The following is a 16,174-nucleotide window of genomic DNA, read 5'->3' on the forward strand; positions in this document are numbered from 1 at the left end:
CACCTGTCAACTTTCCCCCAGCCCTTAGTTTAAAAACTGCTCTATGACCTTTTTAAGGTTAAGTGCCAGCAACCTGGTTCCATTTTGGCTTAGGTGGAGCCCATCCTTCCTGTATAGGCTCCTCCTTTCCCCAAAGTTTCCCCAGTTTCTAATAAATCTAAACCCCTCCTCCCTATACCGTCGTTTCATCCACACATTGAGACCTGCAATTCTGCCTGTCTAACTGGCCCTGTGCATTCAGTCCAATGAAAGCTGATTAAATATTTTGGTTCTTTGAGTGATTGAACATGTGCATTCCACTCTTGGTGTGTGCATGCCCCAAGCACAATTGTTGGAAATTTTTCACCCAGCAGTACCCATTGGGACAATTCAAGTGTCCTCTGCTGCCATGTGCCACTGCATGCAGGTATAAAAGATGGAGCTTCCCCTGATCCCTGTCAGTTCCTTCATACTGCCCATGACAGTTATTGGAATCTATTGGTCTTGCTTTAGCAAGATTTGTCAGGATGTATTTCTTGTATATAGTTACATAGCTGTATATTTCTTAGTGTTAGTGAAAAGTTTGTTTAGTGACAGTTTTTTCTTGGTTCTCCAATTTTGGGGTTCTGCATGTTGGTACCAAGGAATGCCTTGGTCACTGGGCTTTGAGCCCTGTCTTTCATGGTTGAAGCGGATGCCAATGAGTGACCTGCACTCTAGCTGTTTAAAGTATTTGGGTGAGTCTCACATTAGGGATCAGTGCCAGATTTGCAAGGACTTCAAACCAAGGACCAAAAAGATTGAGTGGCCAAGCTGAAGTTTCTTTTGATGGAGGCTGTTTTGAGATCACCTTCAGAGCCTTGTTGGTTGAAGAGGGTGCCAAGGTCTTTGGCATCTGTGAGAAGTGGGCCTCCAGTGCTCATGAGTCCCAGCATTGCTCACCCTTGTCAGTGCCCAGGAAGAAACAGAAGGCTTCCAAGGATGTTGCTGGGAGAGGCGGATCTCTGGTCCCTATATCTGCCAAGAAAGGGAACAAAGCATTGAGTAATGTATCAGAGCATTCCTCCATTTGCTTTTTGTTTAAGATGGCACTGTTGACAGTGGTGCTGGGGCAGGCATTGTTGAGTCTGGGGCCTGAAGCAGCACCTTCATTGTCAGTGGTAATGTCTTTGTCTTGTGCCCTGGTCAGAGTGTCACATTCTGGGGTGCAATCCAGACTCGTGAGGGGTTGTCATCACCTGCCCTGCAACCATGGGTGCCTCACAATGCTGTGGTGCTATAACTTCTACCTGGGCCGCTCACAAACAGCCAAACAGAATACAGGTCATGCCGTGAGTGTCTGTGTATATAGCTGCAACCTGCCAGCTACACACCAGTCACACTTGGCTTCCAGCTGCTTCGGTTACTGCTTTCAGAGTGACCCCAACTCACTCCCAGTCCTGAATTTTTCCCAAAATCTGTGTTCTGAGAGAGTGTAAGGGTACGGTGTGAAAGCAGATTCTATTGTAATTAATGAGGATAAACCAATAGGTAAAATTTTCAAAAATACCCCAAGTAACTTAGAAGCCCGATTTCCAATTTAAAATGTAACTTAGAAGCCTAAGTCCCACTGACTTTCAAGGATACTTAGGGCAAAAATTTGAAATGTCTAAGTAACTTATGCTCCTAAGTCCCATTCCGAAAAATGAGTTGGGCAGTTAGCAGCTTAAGTCTCATTCTTTTGAAAATGGGACAGGTGCTTAGTCACTTTGATGCTTTTAAAAATGGCACACAAACACCACCTTCAGCCCCAGGACATAGTAGCCTCAATACATGGGTTTGGAACTACAGGGAAAAAGGGAGAGAGAAATGAAACAGGAATCTAAAATTAAAAAACCAAAACATTAATTTACACCGTTTAAATATTTTAAATATTGTTTTTAAAGGAATTACTTTTTTAAAACTATAGATATATATAAAAATGATCTTTTTCTAGATACCACTTAATTTTTAAGAAATAATTTTACTGCTCTTTCACTGTTTGTACAGGTATTTATTGTAGTTGTATTGCCTATATCTCAATTCTGTGACATTTGTTCTCAGTGATACTCTTCTATTAATTAATCTGTATATAGTGGCTTCATAGATAAAATAGCATCTGGCTAGAGTTCATTCACAGGGAAATGTGGGAGCCTTGATCCAGAGTGCGTTTAAAACACAGGCAATGGCAATATCAATATCTTGCCTTGGGCAATTTGTCTCCCTAAAATATAAGTCAGAGAATGCACTAGAATCTGTCACTCATCCAATGATAGAAATATTTCTAAAAAAATCATAGTTGAGCCTTCTGATTGAAAAAATTAGAATATATCTGCTTTCCTGGATGGCCTCTGGTGCTCCCCTCCTCTCTGTTTTGGAAAGGTGTTGGCTAATTATCAATGGGTTGGTCGAGTATTTGGGTTTGATTTCTGTCATCCGGTAGAAACAAAATTCTGTCTAAAATGTGGATTAAAAACTATTTATTTTTAAAACTTGGCTAAATGGAATGTCTGGGATACCTGATTTTTCCAGACACACAAGTTAGATAATAAAAGTGTATTACTTCCTTTGTTTCCCTCCATGTGTGACTTCATGCTTTTTTCACACCATTCCTTATGTCTGGTACACAAAGTGTAGACCAAAACCAGATATAGATTCAGGCTCTTTTTATATATTATAATAATATATACAATATATAATAATTTTATATATTTATATAATATATAAAAAGAGCCTGAATTTAGGCTCCCAACTGGCTTTCCTTTCCTACTTCAAATCGTCCGTGTATGTTGTGTAGGCAGTCTGTTCCACAGGAATATAAAGTGCCTGCTAGCCTTGAGTGATTTATTTAATTACAGATGTCTGGATCAATAAGCAATTTAAATGAAGACATGACTAATATTATGTTCAATATCTTTATTTTATTAGTATATATGTTTATTCGTATTATACAATTTAATAAGTTATATGTACAGCATTAAACAAAATTATTAGAAATGACGCCTTTAGGCAAGATATACAGAAGTATTCTGTTTTATTCCTGTACATCTTTTGTGTAACACAATAAAAAATTCTCTATATACCAAATAAAATAATGTTAAATAGTCTGTGTGCACATTGGCACATTAATTTCAAGGGCCTAATGTTTCTCAAGGCTCAATAAACAAATGATCACTGTTTGTCTTTACATAAGTATACAATATGTTAATATTAAATGAAACAATAAATGTCAGACCAGTCCTATAGTTGTAGGACAACACTGTAGTTATATAGTGGCATAAGAAAAATAGCAACTTTCCTTTTTATTAGAGTTGGGCTCAAACTGCAGAATTCAGATCTTGCCTGAAATCCTGGCCCCACTGAAGTCAATTGGGGTTTTGTTATCTCTGTTTTTTAAATGTGAAAGTATTTTTTTTAAGGAAGCAGCAAACTTCCTTTAAGGACAGAATTATGATTAAATTTGGCATTTGCAAACTAATTGAGGGAAGCATTTTTATAATTTCCATAGAACAAGTACTAAAAGAAGATTTCAAAGAGAAACTAAAAGGATAATTAAATTATGTAGCTCCCAGACTACATGAAATAAGTACTGAAAAGATCAGCAAATTAGAAGCTACATGGTGATATTAAACATTCAGCACATAATTATAGCCCTGTCATAGATAAGTTCTGTATGCTCACTGGTGGAAAACTGGTTGTTAGTTTCAAGGATATCACTGATATTTTTATAACACATTAGCTCAGTCATGCAATTTGTAATTAAAAAAGTATTGCTTTGTAAGTCATGGAATTTGTTTTAATTTAGTAATAACTCTCTCTGAAATCTGTCACCACACCATTGAGCAATGAACTGAACTGTAAATTAACCAACTGGGTTGTTAACAGCTACTGGCTTCTGGCCTCCACAATTATAGGTTTAAAAAACCCACTATCGCAAGAAAAATAGAGATTTGTTAACTTTTAAACAAATAAGTTGATAGGTTGCTGCCGTGGACAACCTCAAAATAAAGCTTCCATGGTTTGTTTAATCCTGTGATCTCTGTGTTCATGTTCATATCACATTTTTACAAGAGCACAGCTTTTCAAATACCACTTGATTTGCTACATTTTCTTCTTTTTCAAGTGTTTTACTGAATCTACCTTTTTTGTTCTCTTTGTCTTCTGCAGTTCTAGAGTATGCACCATTTTTGTTTGGAATTCCTCTATTTGGAATATAACTTAAGAAGCACAGACGTCATTAATACTGAGAAAGCAAAATGTCTTGTAATGCAATAGACGAGGGTTGGTTAAAAATACAGAGAATAGAAAAAATATTGTCCTTTTAACTTAAGAGCAATCACTGCCATCTTTCTTACCAGTATATACAGTCATTTGAAGCACTTGGATCATGTAGACTCCATTAGTAACTTTTTTCATACAGTATAATAAGTTAATCTAAGCACTTCTTGATTCAACAAATCTGTAGTATGTATAAGGAATGAAATTGGTTACAATTACATGTGTTAGAGCTGTTAGAAATATGTAAGCTTTCTCTGTATTCCATGGTACTGTATCTAACTGTAGATTTTAAATTATTGAACAGAGCCCAAGGTGATAGAACTATCCTTAGACAGTAATTAAATGGGCTTTCTTCCAAGCCAGACAGGCTATCAGCAGATTGACCTGTACCTATACTTGTAAACTTTGTGGAAAATGGATATTAGTGTCCACTTACTATCAGTAACTGTTTAACAAAACCCATTCTGTTTAATTAAATATTTCATGTTGAGCTTCAAAGAAGAATTTTTGCCCTTGTTTATTTTGTTGGTGATAAATTCAGTTGCAAATCTTGCCTCACTTTACTCTTTGGAGTCAATGTGAGTAGTGTATGAGAAAACCACCGATTCTTTTAAGTCTGTGCCCCATGTCTTTGAACCATTGCTCTTGGGATCAATGTTCTTGCAAATCCTTTGGAAATGATGCTCACATCAGGATGTAACCACTGGTTCAGGTGAAGGCATCACTTGTGCCCACTCCAAAATATCTGCGCACAAAGACTCAACAGCATCTAACCGCTCAATTTGCACTAGTTTGGTTAGAAGTTCTGGGATACTGTAGCCGGCTGTGCTGATGCGGTCGAAGAGTTGCATGCCATCTGTCATACCACCTATTTCATCCCTCTTTAGGCCAAAGCTCTCAGCAAGGTGGCGCCATGTTTTCACAATAGCTTTTTCTGAGTTGTACGTTGAGCTGAGCATCCTGCTGGTCTTCTCCAGGCAATCAAATGGCAGCTCTGTGGGACTGAGACCTATGAAGTAAAAATTCTTAGAGTCAGAAGTTCTATATACAGATCTTCATGACTACTAGAAATGTTCCCTTGTTCAGTACTATAATATTATTATTATTAGCATAATCTTAAAATATTAAATAATAAGTACACCCCAAAAAATCATGAGTAACACACTTTGTCTGGTACTCAACTCTTTGGGTCACTCTCACATGAGTATTTTGACATGGGTAGGCCTAAATTAATAGCCCCAAATGACAGTATCAAATTGGAAAAGTCTTGAAAGAGAGAAAAAACTGAAACAGGAGAGAGGATAAGAGAAAGGATAAGAGAAGAACGCATGTGTGAATTTGGGTGGGAAATAATTAAGATAAGAACATAGAACATAAGAACAGCCATATTGGGTCAGACCAATCATCCATCTAGCCCAGTAGCCTGTCTTCTGACATGGTCAATGCCAGGGGCTTCAGAGGGAATGAACAGCACCGGTAATCATCAAGTGATCCATTACCAGATCCCAGCAAACAGAGGCTTGGGACACTTCAGAGCATGGTTTTGCATCCCTGCCCATCCAGACTAATAGCCATTGATGGACTTATTCTCCATGAACTTATCCAGTTCTTCTTTGGACTCTGTTATAGTCTTGGCCTTCAGAACATCCTCTGGCAAAGAGTTCCACAGATTGACTGTATGTTGTGTGAAGAAATACTTCCTTTTGTTTGTTTTAAACCTGCTGTCTATTAATTTCATTTGGTGACCCCTAGTTCTTGTGTAATGAGGAGTAAATAACACTTCCTTATTTACTTTCTTTGTACCAGTCATGATTTTATAGACCTCAATCATATCCCCCCTTAGTCATCTCTTTTCTAAACTGAAAAATCCGTTTTATTAATCTCTCATCCTATGGAATTCTTAACTGAGTTGTGTATTGCCTTACTACTGTATCCCTTTCTCAGCTAATCCTGAAGTAGCTATCCCAGGGAATAAATTGTAGATGTATCCCTAGTGAGCACTTCAATAGATGTAGCTAAGCATGTTTCATTACAAGAGTTTCATTTTGGCTTTGCAAACTGGCCAGCAGCCACCAGTTTTCTAATGGTACAAAATTCAGTTATTTAATGGCACAGAGAGTACTTTGCAGACAATAATCATCTCCCACAGATGGCTCAGTGTTTGACTCTCCCCTGACTCTCTCTGTCTCCGTAAATGGAAGGTGGTCTTGCAGGGATGAGATGAGCACAGGTGGTACCATGATGCCTACTGCCTCCATGCATATAAATTCCTGCAAGAGTTTTATTGTTGAAGTACCTCCATAGGAGATCTTAGTGAATATTAGCACTGATCATGTGGTTGAATGGATGCTCTTTGCTAGACAGTTTCTCCATAATACTAGATGTAGTACAGGAGACAGTATCAGCAACAAATAATTAAGCATCAATTTCTGAACACCTAGAAGATAATAAGGTGATAAGTAACAGCATGGATTTGTCAAGAACAAATTGTGTCAAACCAATCTAATAGCTTTTTTAGATAGGGTAACAAGCCTTGTGGATGGTAGATGTGATATATCTTGACTGTAGTAAGGTTTTTGATACTGTCTTGCATGAGCGTCTCATAAACAAACTAGGGAAATGCAACCTAGATGCAGCTAGTATAAGGTGGGTGCAGAACTGGTTGGAAAACCGTTCCCAGAGAGTAGTTATCAGTGGTTCACAGTCAAGCTGGAAGGGCATATCAAGTGGGGTCCCGTAGGGATCAGTTCTGGGTCCGGTTCTGTTCAATATCTTCATCAATGATTTAGATAATGACATAGAGAATACACTTATAAAGTTTGTGGACGATATCATGCTGGGAGGAATTGAAGTGCTTTGCAGGCTAGGATTATAATTCAAAATGATCTGGACAAACTAGAGAAATGGTCTGAAGTAAATAGGATGAACTTCAATAAGGACAAATGCAAAGTACTCCTTTTAGGAAGGAACAATCACTTACACATACAAAATGGGAAATGACTGCCTAGGAAGGAGTACTGCAGAAAGGGATCTGGGGGTCATAGTGGATCACAAGCTAAATATGAGACAGCAGTGTAACACTACCCAAAAAAAAAAAGCGAACATCATTCTGGGATGTATTAGCAGGAGTGTTGTAAACAAGACATGAGAAGTAATTCTTCCACTCTACTCTGTGCTTGACAAGACCTCAGCTGGAGTATTGTGTCCAGTTCTGGGTGCCACATTTGAGGAAAGATGTGGACAAATTGGAGAAAGTCCAGAGAACAGCAACAAAAATTATTAAAGATCTAGAAAACCAGACCTATGAGGGAAGATTGAAAAAATTGGATTTGTTTAGTCTGGAGAAGAGAGGCCTGAGGAGGGACATAACAGTTTTCAAGTACAGAAAAGTTGTTACAAGGAGGAGGGAGAAAGATTGTGCTCCTTAACCTCTGAGGCTAGGACAAGAGGCAATGAGCTTAAATTACAGCAAGGGAGGTTTAGTTTGGACATTAGGAAAAATGTCCCACCTGTCAGGGTAATTAACCACTGGAACAAATTGCCTTGGGAGATTGTGGAATCTCCGTCATTCCTGCAAGGTAGTTAGACAAACACTTATCAGAAATGGTCTAGTTATTACATAATCCTGCCACGAGTGCAGGGCACTGGACTAGATGACCTGTCAAGGTCCCTTCCAGTCCTACACTTCTATGATTCTGACTTTTGTATTTACCCCTCTTTAATTGATTTGGAGGCTGATAGAGCTTTTTCCATTTCAAATTCAATACCAGTGGTCTTGTGGGAGCTGGGATTGCTCTGAGCCATAGAACACACAGAAAAAGAGAGAATTAAATAAGATTATGTACTCTTTGATGCAGTGAAATGAATCCATGTCCACTGTGCCTAGGTAACACAGGTAATCAGGTGCTAAATCAAATTAAACCCTTAAAAACTGTCCAACTTGGAAACTTCTGTTTTCAGGATGTGGTGGCAGAGCGGAATAGGGCTTGAGGGAGTTGAGAGCTGAAATACAAATCTGATCCTTCCCAAATCTTAATTTTAAACTTATCAGAACATATTTTAATAAGTTTGTGTTCATCCAATTTACTTAAATAACTAATACAAATTATACAATTTATAATTTACCCCAAATGTGGATTATCTCTTTGTAGACCATTTTTGACAGTTATGAAGGCAAAAGGAAATACATTCCATAGCCAGTAGTTAAGATCTAATTCTGTACAGTCAGTTTATACGTATTTTGTTCACACTCACCTTCGGCAACACCACATACGTTGGCATACACATCAAGTATCTTTTTCCTTCGACTTTGAATCTAAAGGGAGCAGCAACAAAACATATTTTAAAGACTAGTATCTTATTTCTTCAGTCGCATGAGGAGATAATTACTAGGCAAACAGAGGCACCAGACACACAATGCAACCTCTTGACGTGCTCTCTAGAGGCTCCTCTTCGAAGACTCTCAACACACTGCCTTAGCACAGGAAGCCTCCAAGGATCTCTTCTGAAGAGTCATAGACGAGTAGGATAAGTGTAAATGAGCTAAGAGTAAAAATATTTTTCGGCTTTCACTTTCCACTGTCTGAGATCTCACTTTTTCTGTATCCCAGTGTCATGTAATTTGGATTAATGAACTTTTTGCTTTAAGTGTTTTAGTATTTAATTTCCCTTTATAGACCCTGCCCAAGGGAGAGAGTAAACTAAATACTATAGCTGCGGGCCCCAAATTGTTAGGTACACAGGATTGGACCTGCTGTGATGAATTAATTCTCTACTTGCAGGAATTGTTGCTGGTTGGCATTAGGGATCCATTATGCCAATTGGAACATTTTCAATTAAATGGTTTTTTTTGCCAAAATATGCTCTTTTGTCAAAGCTGAAGCAGAGACATCTTGATTTAAACAAGAAGGGTTTCTGAGGTCCAGGGCTCTCTGATCACTTCTGATGAGAGAGACATGAATTGACCTGACCTTTTCAATCTGAAACCAGATGTTTTAACACAGTTCTATTTTGCAAAAACATTGAAAAGGTTTTGTTTTTGTTCCAATGCCAAGTGAAAACAATTGTAAAACCTTGAAAGTTGTCAGAATACAGAATTGTTGTCTTCCAGCCAGCTCTGGCTAGGAGCAAGCTATTAGAAAAATTCTCTTTATCATGGGACTCAAGCACTTGGTTCGCAAACTCACCAGTTGTCAAAAATGTATTTAGAAAACACCCTGAGAAAAGCCTGCTTGAGCTTCTGGGTTTCTGGGATGATCTTGTCTGATTTGTTTTCACTGGCCTATAAAAGCCCAGGTACATCAACCAGTTAGATTTCTAGGCCTGTGGTCATGGACCCCCAATGGACTGCTGCTCATTTGACCTGTCGTGTAGACATGTTAGGTCTGCAGGTATTTTGAACATAATGAGATGGGAAGACAGCTATTGAACGGATTTTACATATTCTTGGTGTTGTTTATTTCATAATAAAAACTTGCAAGTTTGGGGTTTTCTAAGTGCAGTAACTGTTGTGCATTTGGAGTAGCCGTTTTATAAACATGTCAGGAGCTCACTTTTTTTTTTCATAAGGGATTTTTAGAGTTCCTCTTAAAGCATCTTGGATCCCCCATTTTCTCTCTCCATTCGAGAGCCTCCCTTCTGTGCTGATTGTCTCTGGGGCAGATAGAGACTAACTAACACCTCCCTCCCAAGTCCAGCGAGAGGGATGCCAGAGGCTGTCTTCTTTTCCAAAGGCTGAGGTTGCTGATTCTGCACTGTGCTTAGCCCACAAGCAAATGGCTACATTTTGTGTTTTGATCTTGGCTCCTCTGTGTGGTAACTCATTGCATAATATTTTTTTAAAATAGGAAGGAGCAGTCCAGAGTAAGGCGAAGAGCCTGCCAAATCTAGCTTTGAAATTCTCTATATTTTTCTACCTTTCTCTCTAGCTGTCCTTATCCTCACTCAACACCCATTGAGCTCTATGATCTATCTTATAAAGACTATTTCCTCTGCACCCCCCAAGTATTTTATTGCTCTTCCAAGGCATGGAACCTGGTTTGGTCCTAAAATCCGAGGCATGGAAGCTGAGAGTCTCAGCACAAACTGTATTGCCATCAAAGACCTTGTTTTATACTTGTTAAGATGTCTCAAGTCGTCATAACCGTATTCCAGGCGAGAGGTCTAGGATAAGGGATCTATCTATGCTTTAGACAAGATTACAAGCCAAAGAAAAGCTTCTGAGGCTGTATCTACTGTATATACAATCTTTAGAGCCTTTTCTTATGACATTGCCACTTGGTCTGAGAACCTGTGTATCAGATTTCAACCCAATGTGAAGTATAGCTAGACAATGGTGCCTAGAGTCTATGATGATGTGTGCACTAGAAATACCTAAGGACAGATAACAAAAATTCATACATAGGGTTAATGGTATTTTTCAGCTGTTCATAACTTTCTAAAAGCAAAGCTAAAAGCATCTCCCATGGGGCTGAAACTTCCTATGTCTGGTCTTAGTGGAAAGATGAGCTATTTTGGAAAGTTTTGAGATAAATCATCTCAGCCAACTATGCAAGTGTGAAAAGATACTTTTCAAAGTTTTTTTTTTAAGTTTCTTTTTCAGTCTTGGATAACCAAAAATGGTTGATGCTACAAACTTCTATCTTGGCCTGACTGACTTCATTGTGGTTGGTATAATATTTTTAAAGCTATGAAAGTATAAAACATATCCATATGAATATGTGCATTTTCTTTTTAAGTATGCTTTAATGTTAACATGGGTTAAAAAGTTTGGTATGTGCTGAAGCACCTTACGTATGTCTTTATATGCCCTTAGCTGCCTTTAAATTCACTGTGAGGGAGCCAGCCAGCCAGAAGGAATGTATGCCACAAGTAGAGAAACCAACCAGTGAGATGGCGCAGGTGTGGTTCTTTGCAATATTGGAGCCACCTTCAATGTGATTCTTGTATCTTTGAAAAATAAACAGGAAAACTAAGTATGAAAAATAATATTAATGAAACATGAAGGTGTAGAAATGAGCATGTTGTGCTTAAGCACACAAGTCAGGAAATTCAGAAGTTAAGGTTCCCACTATAACACTAGGCTAGCCCATTGTCCATATAGTCATGTTCCTACAGCAACATTAATGGTGCTCTTTTGAACACTGTACATTTTATGGTATAAATTTTAACAAAAAGTCAATAATACAGCAAGGCATGCATTTAAACAGAAAAACCAAGACTCAATTTTTCTTTCTTGATTTGCCGGTTTAAATGCATGCCTTGCTGTAGTATTGATTTTTTTTGTTAAAATTTATACCATAAAATGTACAGTGTTCAAAAGAGCAGAGTTAATATTGCTGAGGGAAACTTTCTTTTGAATTTCCTGACTTTTGGGTGCTTAATTTCTCAGCCATTAACAGTGCATTTTATATGCACACACAGCATTTTTGGCATATTGAAGGAATATTATATGCTGTCTCTATAGATGAGATTGTCAGACAATTTCTTATTACCTTGCAAAAATTTCCTGTAGATTAGTTTGATCTGCATTGTGATTCATTGTTTTATTGTGGTGATGATTTGTGCATGTATTTTTTTTTAAAAACTATCAAAATACTTCTCCATTTTCAATTTTGAAAAAAGCCTTACCCCAGTTGATTTGTTATTTGTAGAAGATTTGTCCCTGGTGAGATGAACTAAAGATAACAAACACAGGTCTGGGGTCCCTTGTTTATCAACAGCAGCTTCTTCATCACTGTCCATGCTTCGGCTTAAAAGTCGTTCATTCTCAGAAGATGCATCATTTTCACTGAAAAATTAAGGGTAAGGTTATGGCAATGCAGCCTTTGATAGTATGAGTCCAGTTCTGTCTTTTCTTCTATCTTAGAGGCAATGGAATATTTTTTTTATTTAAAAAATGTCTATCCTGAGGGATCATATAATTAAAGCTTGATCCTGCAATTGAAGATGTATGTGCAACTGTCTCTATTTAAGTTACACAGTCATGAATACCTGTGTGAGAACAAGAAGGAGACTTTATAAAGGGTTTTTTAAAAATATGTTTCTTTACTCAGGGCCAAATTCTAGCTCTTCCTGACTTTACCTTTGTCTACACTCTGAGCTAGGGGTGTGATTCCAAGCTTGCATTCATGTTCTTGTGCTAGTCTGATGACAGCTAACATGAATATAAATAGTAGCGTAGCCGTGGTAGCCTGAGCAGTGGCAGCACGTACCCAGGCTGCCCATGATATTGTGGCATTTATACTCTCTCCTCATTCCCCTATTACGACTATGTGTTGGCAAGCTGGGAATCACCCCCTGGCTTTGTAGTGTAGACGTAGCCTTTGTGGTGTGGTACCAAGCTCATTGTGTCATCTAGCTGGGCTCAGCAGCCAGGGAGAGCTCAGAGAATCCTAAAGGCGAATGGAGCTGTAGCCAATTATTTCATATAATCATTTAATTGTGTTCTGAATTAATCACAGCAATAGAGATGTAATCAATGCGTGATGAATAGATTTAGGCATAGTATAGGAATAAGAAGGGTAGTATTATAAGGGTAGAAGGTTGACAAACATTTATGAGAGAACAGTGTGTATTAGGTAGGTAAGCAAAGTGAGGCTGTAATGCAGGCCCTACAGGCTGCGGCTGGTACGATTTTAGGTTAGCCGCATTAGGCCTCAGGCCTAAAAGAAGGGTTGACATAAGCCAGTGACCCAGGAATAATCCTGTACCAGTAACGTTACAAGATTACTATAAAGAATGTGACAATGAGTGATGTTTGGGGAAATATGCTGCACTGTACCTGTCAGGACTGCAAGGCACCCAATTGTAACAACATAGACAATTCTGCAGCAACTGCAGGTTGCCATGGGGCCTTGTTGATGTAAATGCTAATGCAAATAAGGGGAACTAAGAGACTAGCCTTTGAAAAGTGGGACACCCCAAATTTTATGGGGGTTGGAAGTCCCGATAAGGACAAAGGGGTTGGAACTTTCATGCAAATGTATAGGGGTTATGGGTGTGAGTGTAACTCAGCATAAAAGGGGTTCATCAGCATGAACAGGGAGGAAGAATCCATCAAGAGACCCTCCACAAATGACCATCTACTGAGAGAGCCACCTAGCTTGGTGGTACCCTTGGAGATGTGTGTGTGAGAGCATTTATGCTGGACACCTTTTGGTATTGCTACATGTTCATTTATATATCTGTAACTGTAGCATTGATTATCTGTGTAGTAAGGTTTTTAAGACCAGGAAGTTTAATAACTTGTGAATGCTGTTGTGGTCCCTGCTATCATTCCTTGTGTGATCTGAGAGCCTCCAGACCAAACGACATTTCTAATGGTGATTCTCGCTCTGCTAATTCTAATACTGTAGCAGCCCTTAGGGAGCACAACAATTTGACCCAGGTTACTATGGTTTAAGCGACTGTTGGCAATATCAACCCATCAATAATGTAAAGGCTACTGACCTGTGTGACTTTGTGTCATCTAAAAGCTGAGCAATAAAGTTAAAGGCTAAAGCGCTTTTTTGATGTGTGGAGCAGGAAATGTGTTCTCCCGTGCTGGCTGATAGGCAACGGGGAGAAGATTAATGAAGAGCACGTACCTGAAAACCACACTTCCGGCGTACACTACCAAAATGAAGCTGTCAGGAAAGACAACAGAGCCCCGTAGGGCTGAGGAGGGAGATGGGATGAGAGAATGATCAGCCCTCCCCCCAACTAACATCTGCCATCCTATTGTAGAAGTTAGAGATTGAAAATACTTAAGTCATCTAGTCTTTCCCCTGCAGCTGCAAGATTGTTAGTACATTTTCAACTCCCAGGTCTAGCTTTAAAAAACTCAAGCAATGGGGCTTCTGGCGCTTCCCTTGGCAGAATGTTCCTCATTCTATCAGATCTCACCATCAGGAAGCTTTTAGCCTATTTTCCCTTTGTCTTAATTGCATCTCCTTTTTTCTTGTTGTATTCCCATGTGCCAGTCTAAATAATTCCTTTGCCTCAAGTATCTGGAAATGGTTACGTTCCTTTTCCACCTTAAGCAAGCTAAAGTCATGGGTTTTTTTCACATACCTTTTAACAGTCTTAACTGGAGTTGCTGTCAGTTTTTCAAACTCCTCTTTCTCTGAGAAAATCACAACATTTTCTGCAGATCAAAAAATAAAGATATTCAATTGGCCGAGAGATTGCAAATGTGTGTTTTGCCTCACTAGCTTCGTCAGCTGGCAGTCTTACTACAAACTTAAATCTCCCTGAATTCTTCTACACTTTTAATTTCTAGCACAGGATTAAGTGCAATTTTGGTGGTACAGAAACTTTTTTTGCATATTGCTTTACTAAATGGAATTGGAGTTTAAACACTTACAAAGGGAATTGCACAGGAAGATGGATTAAGGGAGTTTAAGCCCTGTGTTATCTGGTGTGGAGAAAGTGGAAACTAATAAAACAGCTCAAACCTTGTACGTCTGTCTTCTCTTCTTGCATATTGGCTTGGGCTTCGACTGTTTTTACTGAATGGCTGGTGCAACAGGCTAGAATATAAAGAATGTAACTTATTAATAGTCATTCTCAGCAGTTGTCTGGAGATAGCATTTTGCAACTGGAATTTCTTATGCACACAATTACCTTGACCAGAAGGTTTTGTTTTCACAATGTAAAACATGATGATCAAGACAATGGCAATAGCCATTATAAATATAGTAGACATGGCAATTATTAGAGCAGTAGCCAGATGCCCTTGTCCTGAAAGATCTGCTGGAGACACAAAGAAATAGTTTATTGTAAAGGAGCCATTATTGAAAACAAAGAATGTTGATCAGTTTGAGGTCTGCACTAAACTTAATCCCTAGTTCATTTCTTTATTTACTTAAAACTTGATTAATTTATTTGAACTGGAGCTTTGCTGGATGAAGCACTGCAGAACTTAGCTCTTACGCTTCAAAAGCCAACCAATATACAGAATTTTACAAATCAGGGCAGTTTGTTTTACAATAGTTAATAATAATGACAACAAATACGAGACCATGCAGTCCTGCAGAAATGAAGGAAGCTATAATGTCCTCTAATATTAAAAGAAATTATGTATGAAGAGGAAAATATACTATGCTCTTCCAAATACCTTGTGAAATTTTCAGTTTCAGTAAGAAGAAATATGAGCTACCAAAATTTTACCTCTTTTCATATTTCAGTTTTTTAAAATTATATACACAAATTTTCATTAAATTTTGTTTGCTTTGCTTATTGTAAAAAAAATTATGAAAATAAAATATGCGGATGAAATTTCTTTGGTAATTTTCTTTTCTCCCACTGTCATTCTGCTCCTGAGAGAATGAGGTTTGTCATTGTTACTAACAGGTGAAAATAGTACGCTGAAATTTATGTTGGCTGAAAATTATAACAGGCTTGTAGGCCCAGTTTTGCCCGTGGTTGCACTCACAACTGTCTTCAGTGGGCTCTTTGTGTGTGCACATCTGAAGATAGGATTTGGCTTTTTCTAAGACAGAAAGTGGTATTCCTCTGTATCATAACATGCGGTATTGCAGTTAATTGTGTGTAACTGTGAACAGCTATTAGCTCTCAACCCTGAGTGAAAATTGGACATTCTCTTAATTGTAAAATCAGTTATTTAGCTTTCCTTTATAGAACAATGAAAGAAGTCAGTAAAACAACAAAATGTGTAATTTCTTTTCATAGACCTACACCGACATACAAAGTGGGTGTACAGCTGGTACTGTTCCATCAGTGTAAACATATTTAAAATTCTTCTCTTGAAAGATTTATCAAAAGTGCAGGTGAAAACTCTAATGTTTAGGTCGATTTGTGTTGGTTTGTATGGATTATAAAACCTGTCTGATGCCATTTTTACAGATGCTTCTCTGGGATGAAACCACTGCTTAAAAATAAATTATAAAACTTTTAA

General features: G+C 38.2%; 1 protein-coding gene across 1 annotated transcript in view; it reads right to left on the reverse strand.

Annotated features, from left to right (window-relative positions):
* Nucleotides 1-4,790: 4,790 nt before the first annotated feature.
* Nucleotides 4,791-16,174, reverse strand: part of EDAR (ectodysplasin A receptor) — a 99,651-nt gene continuing 88,267 nt past the window's right edge. Inside the window, exons 7-12 of the mRNA XM_044984914.1 lie at nucleotides 14,881-15,009; nucleotides 14,712-14,786; nucleotides 14,329-14,401; nucleotides 11,905-12,064; nucleotides 8,530-8,590; nucleotides 4,791-5,284 (exon numbers count right to left, since the gene is read on the reverse strand). Of these exons, the coding sequence (XP_044840849.1) occupies nucleotides 4,965-5,284; nucleotides 8,530-8,590; nucleotides 11,905-12,064; nucleotides 14,329-14,401; nucleotides 14,712-14,786; nucleotides 14,881-15,009 (818 nt within the window). The 3' untranslated portion in view covers nucleotides 4,791-4,964. The remainder of the gene's footprint in view (nucleotides 5,285-8,529; nucleotides 8,591-11,904; nucleotides 12,065-14,328; nucleotides 14,402-14,711; nucleotides 14,787-14,880; nucleotides 15,010-16,174) is intronic.

The sequence above is a fragment of the Mauremys mutica genome, chromosome 1 (assembly GCF_020497125.1).
Source record: "Mauremys mutica isolate MM-2020 ecotype Southern chromosome 1, ASM2049712v1, whole genome shotgun sequence".
In the NCBI taxonomy this organism is placed as follows: Eukaryota; Metazoa; Chordata; order Testudines; family Geoemydidae; genus Mauremys; species Mauremys mutica.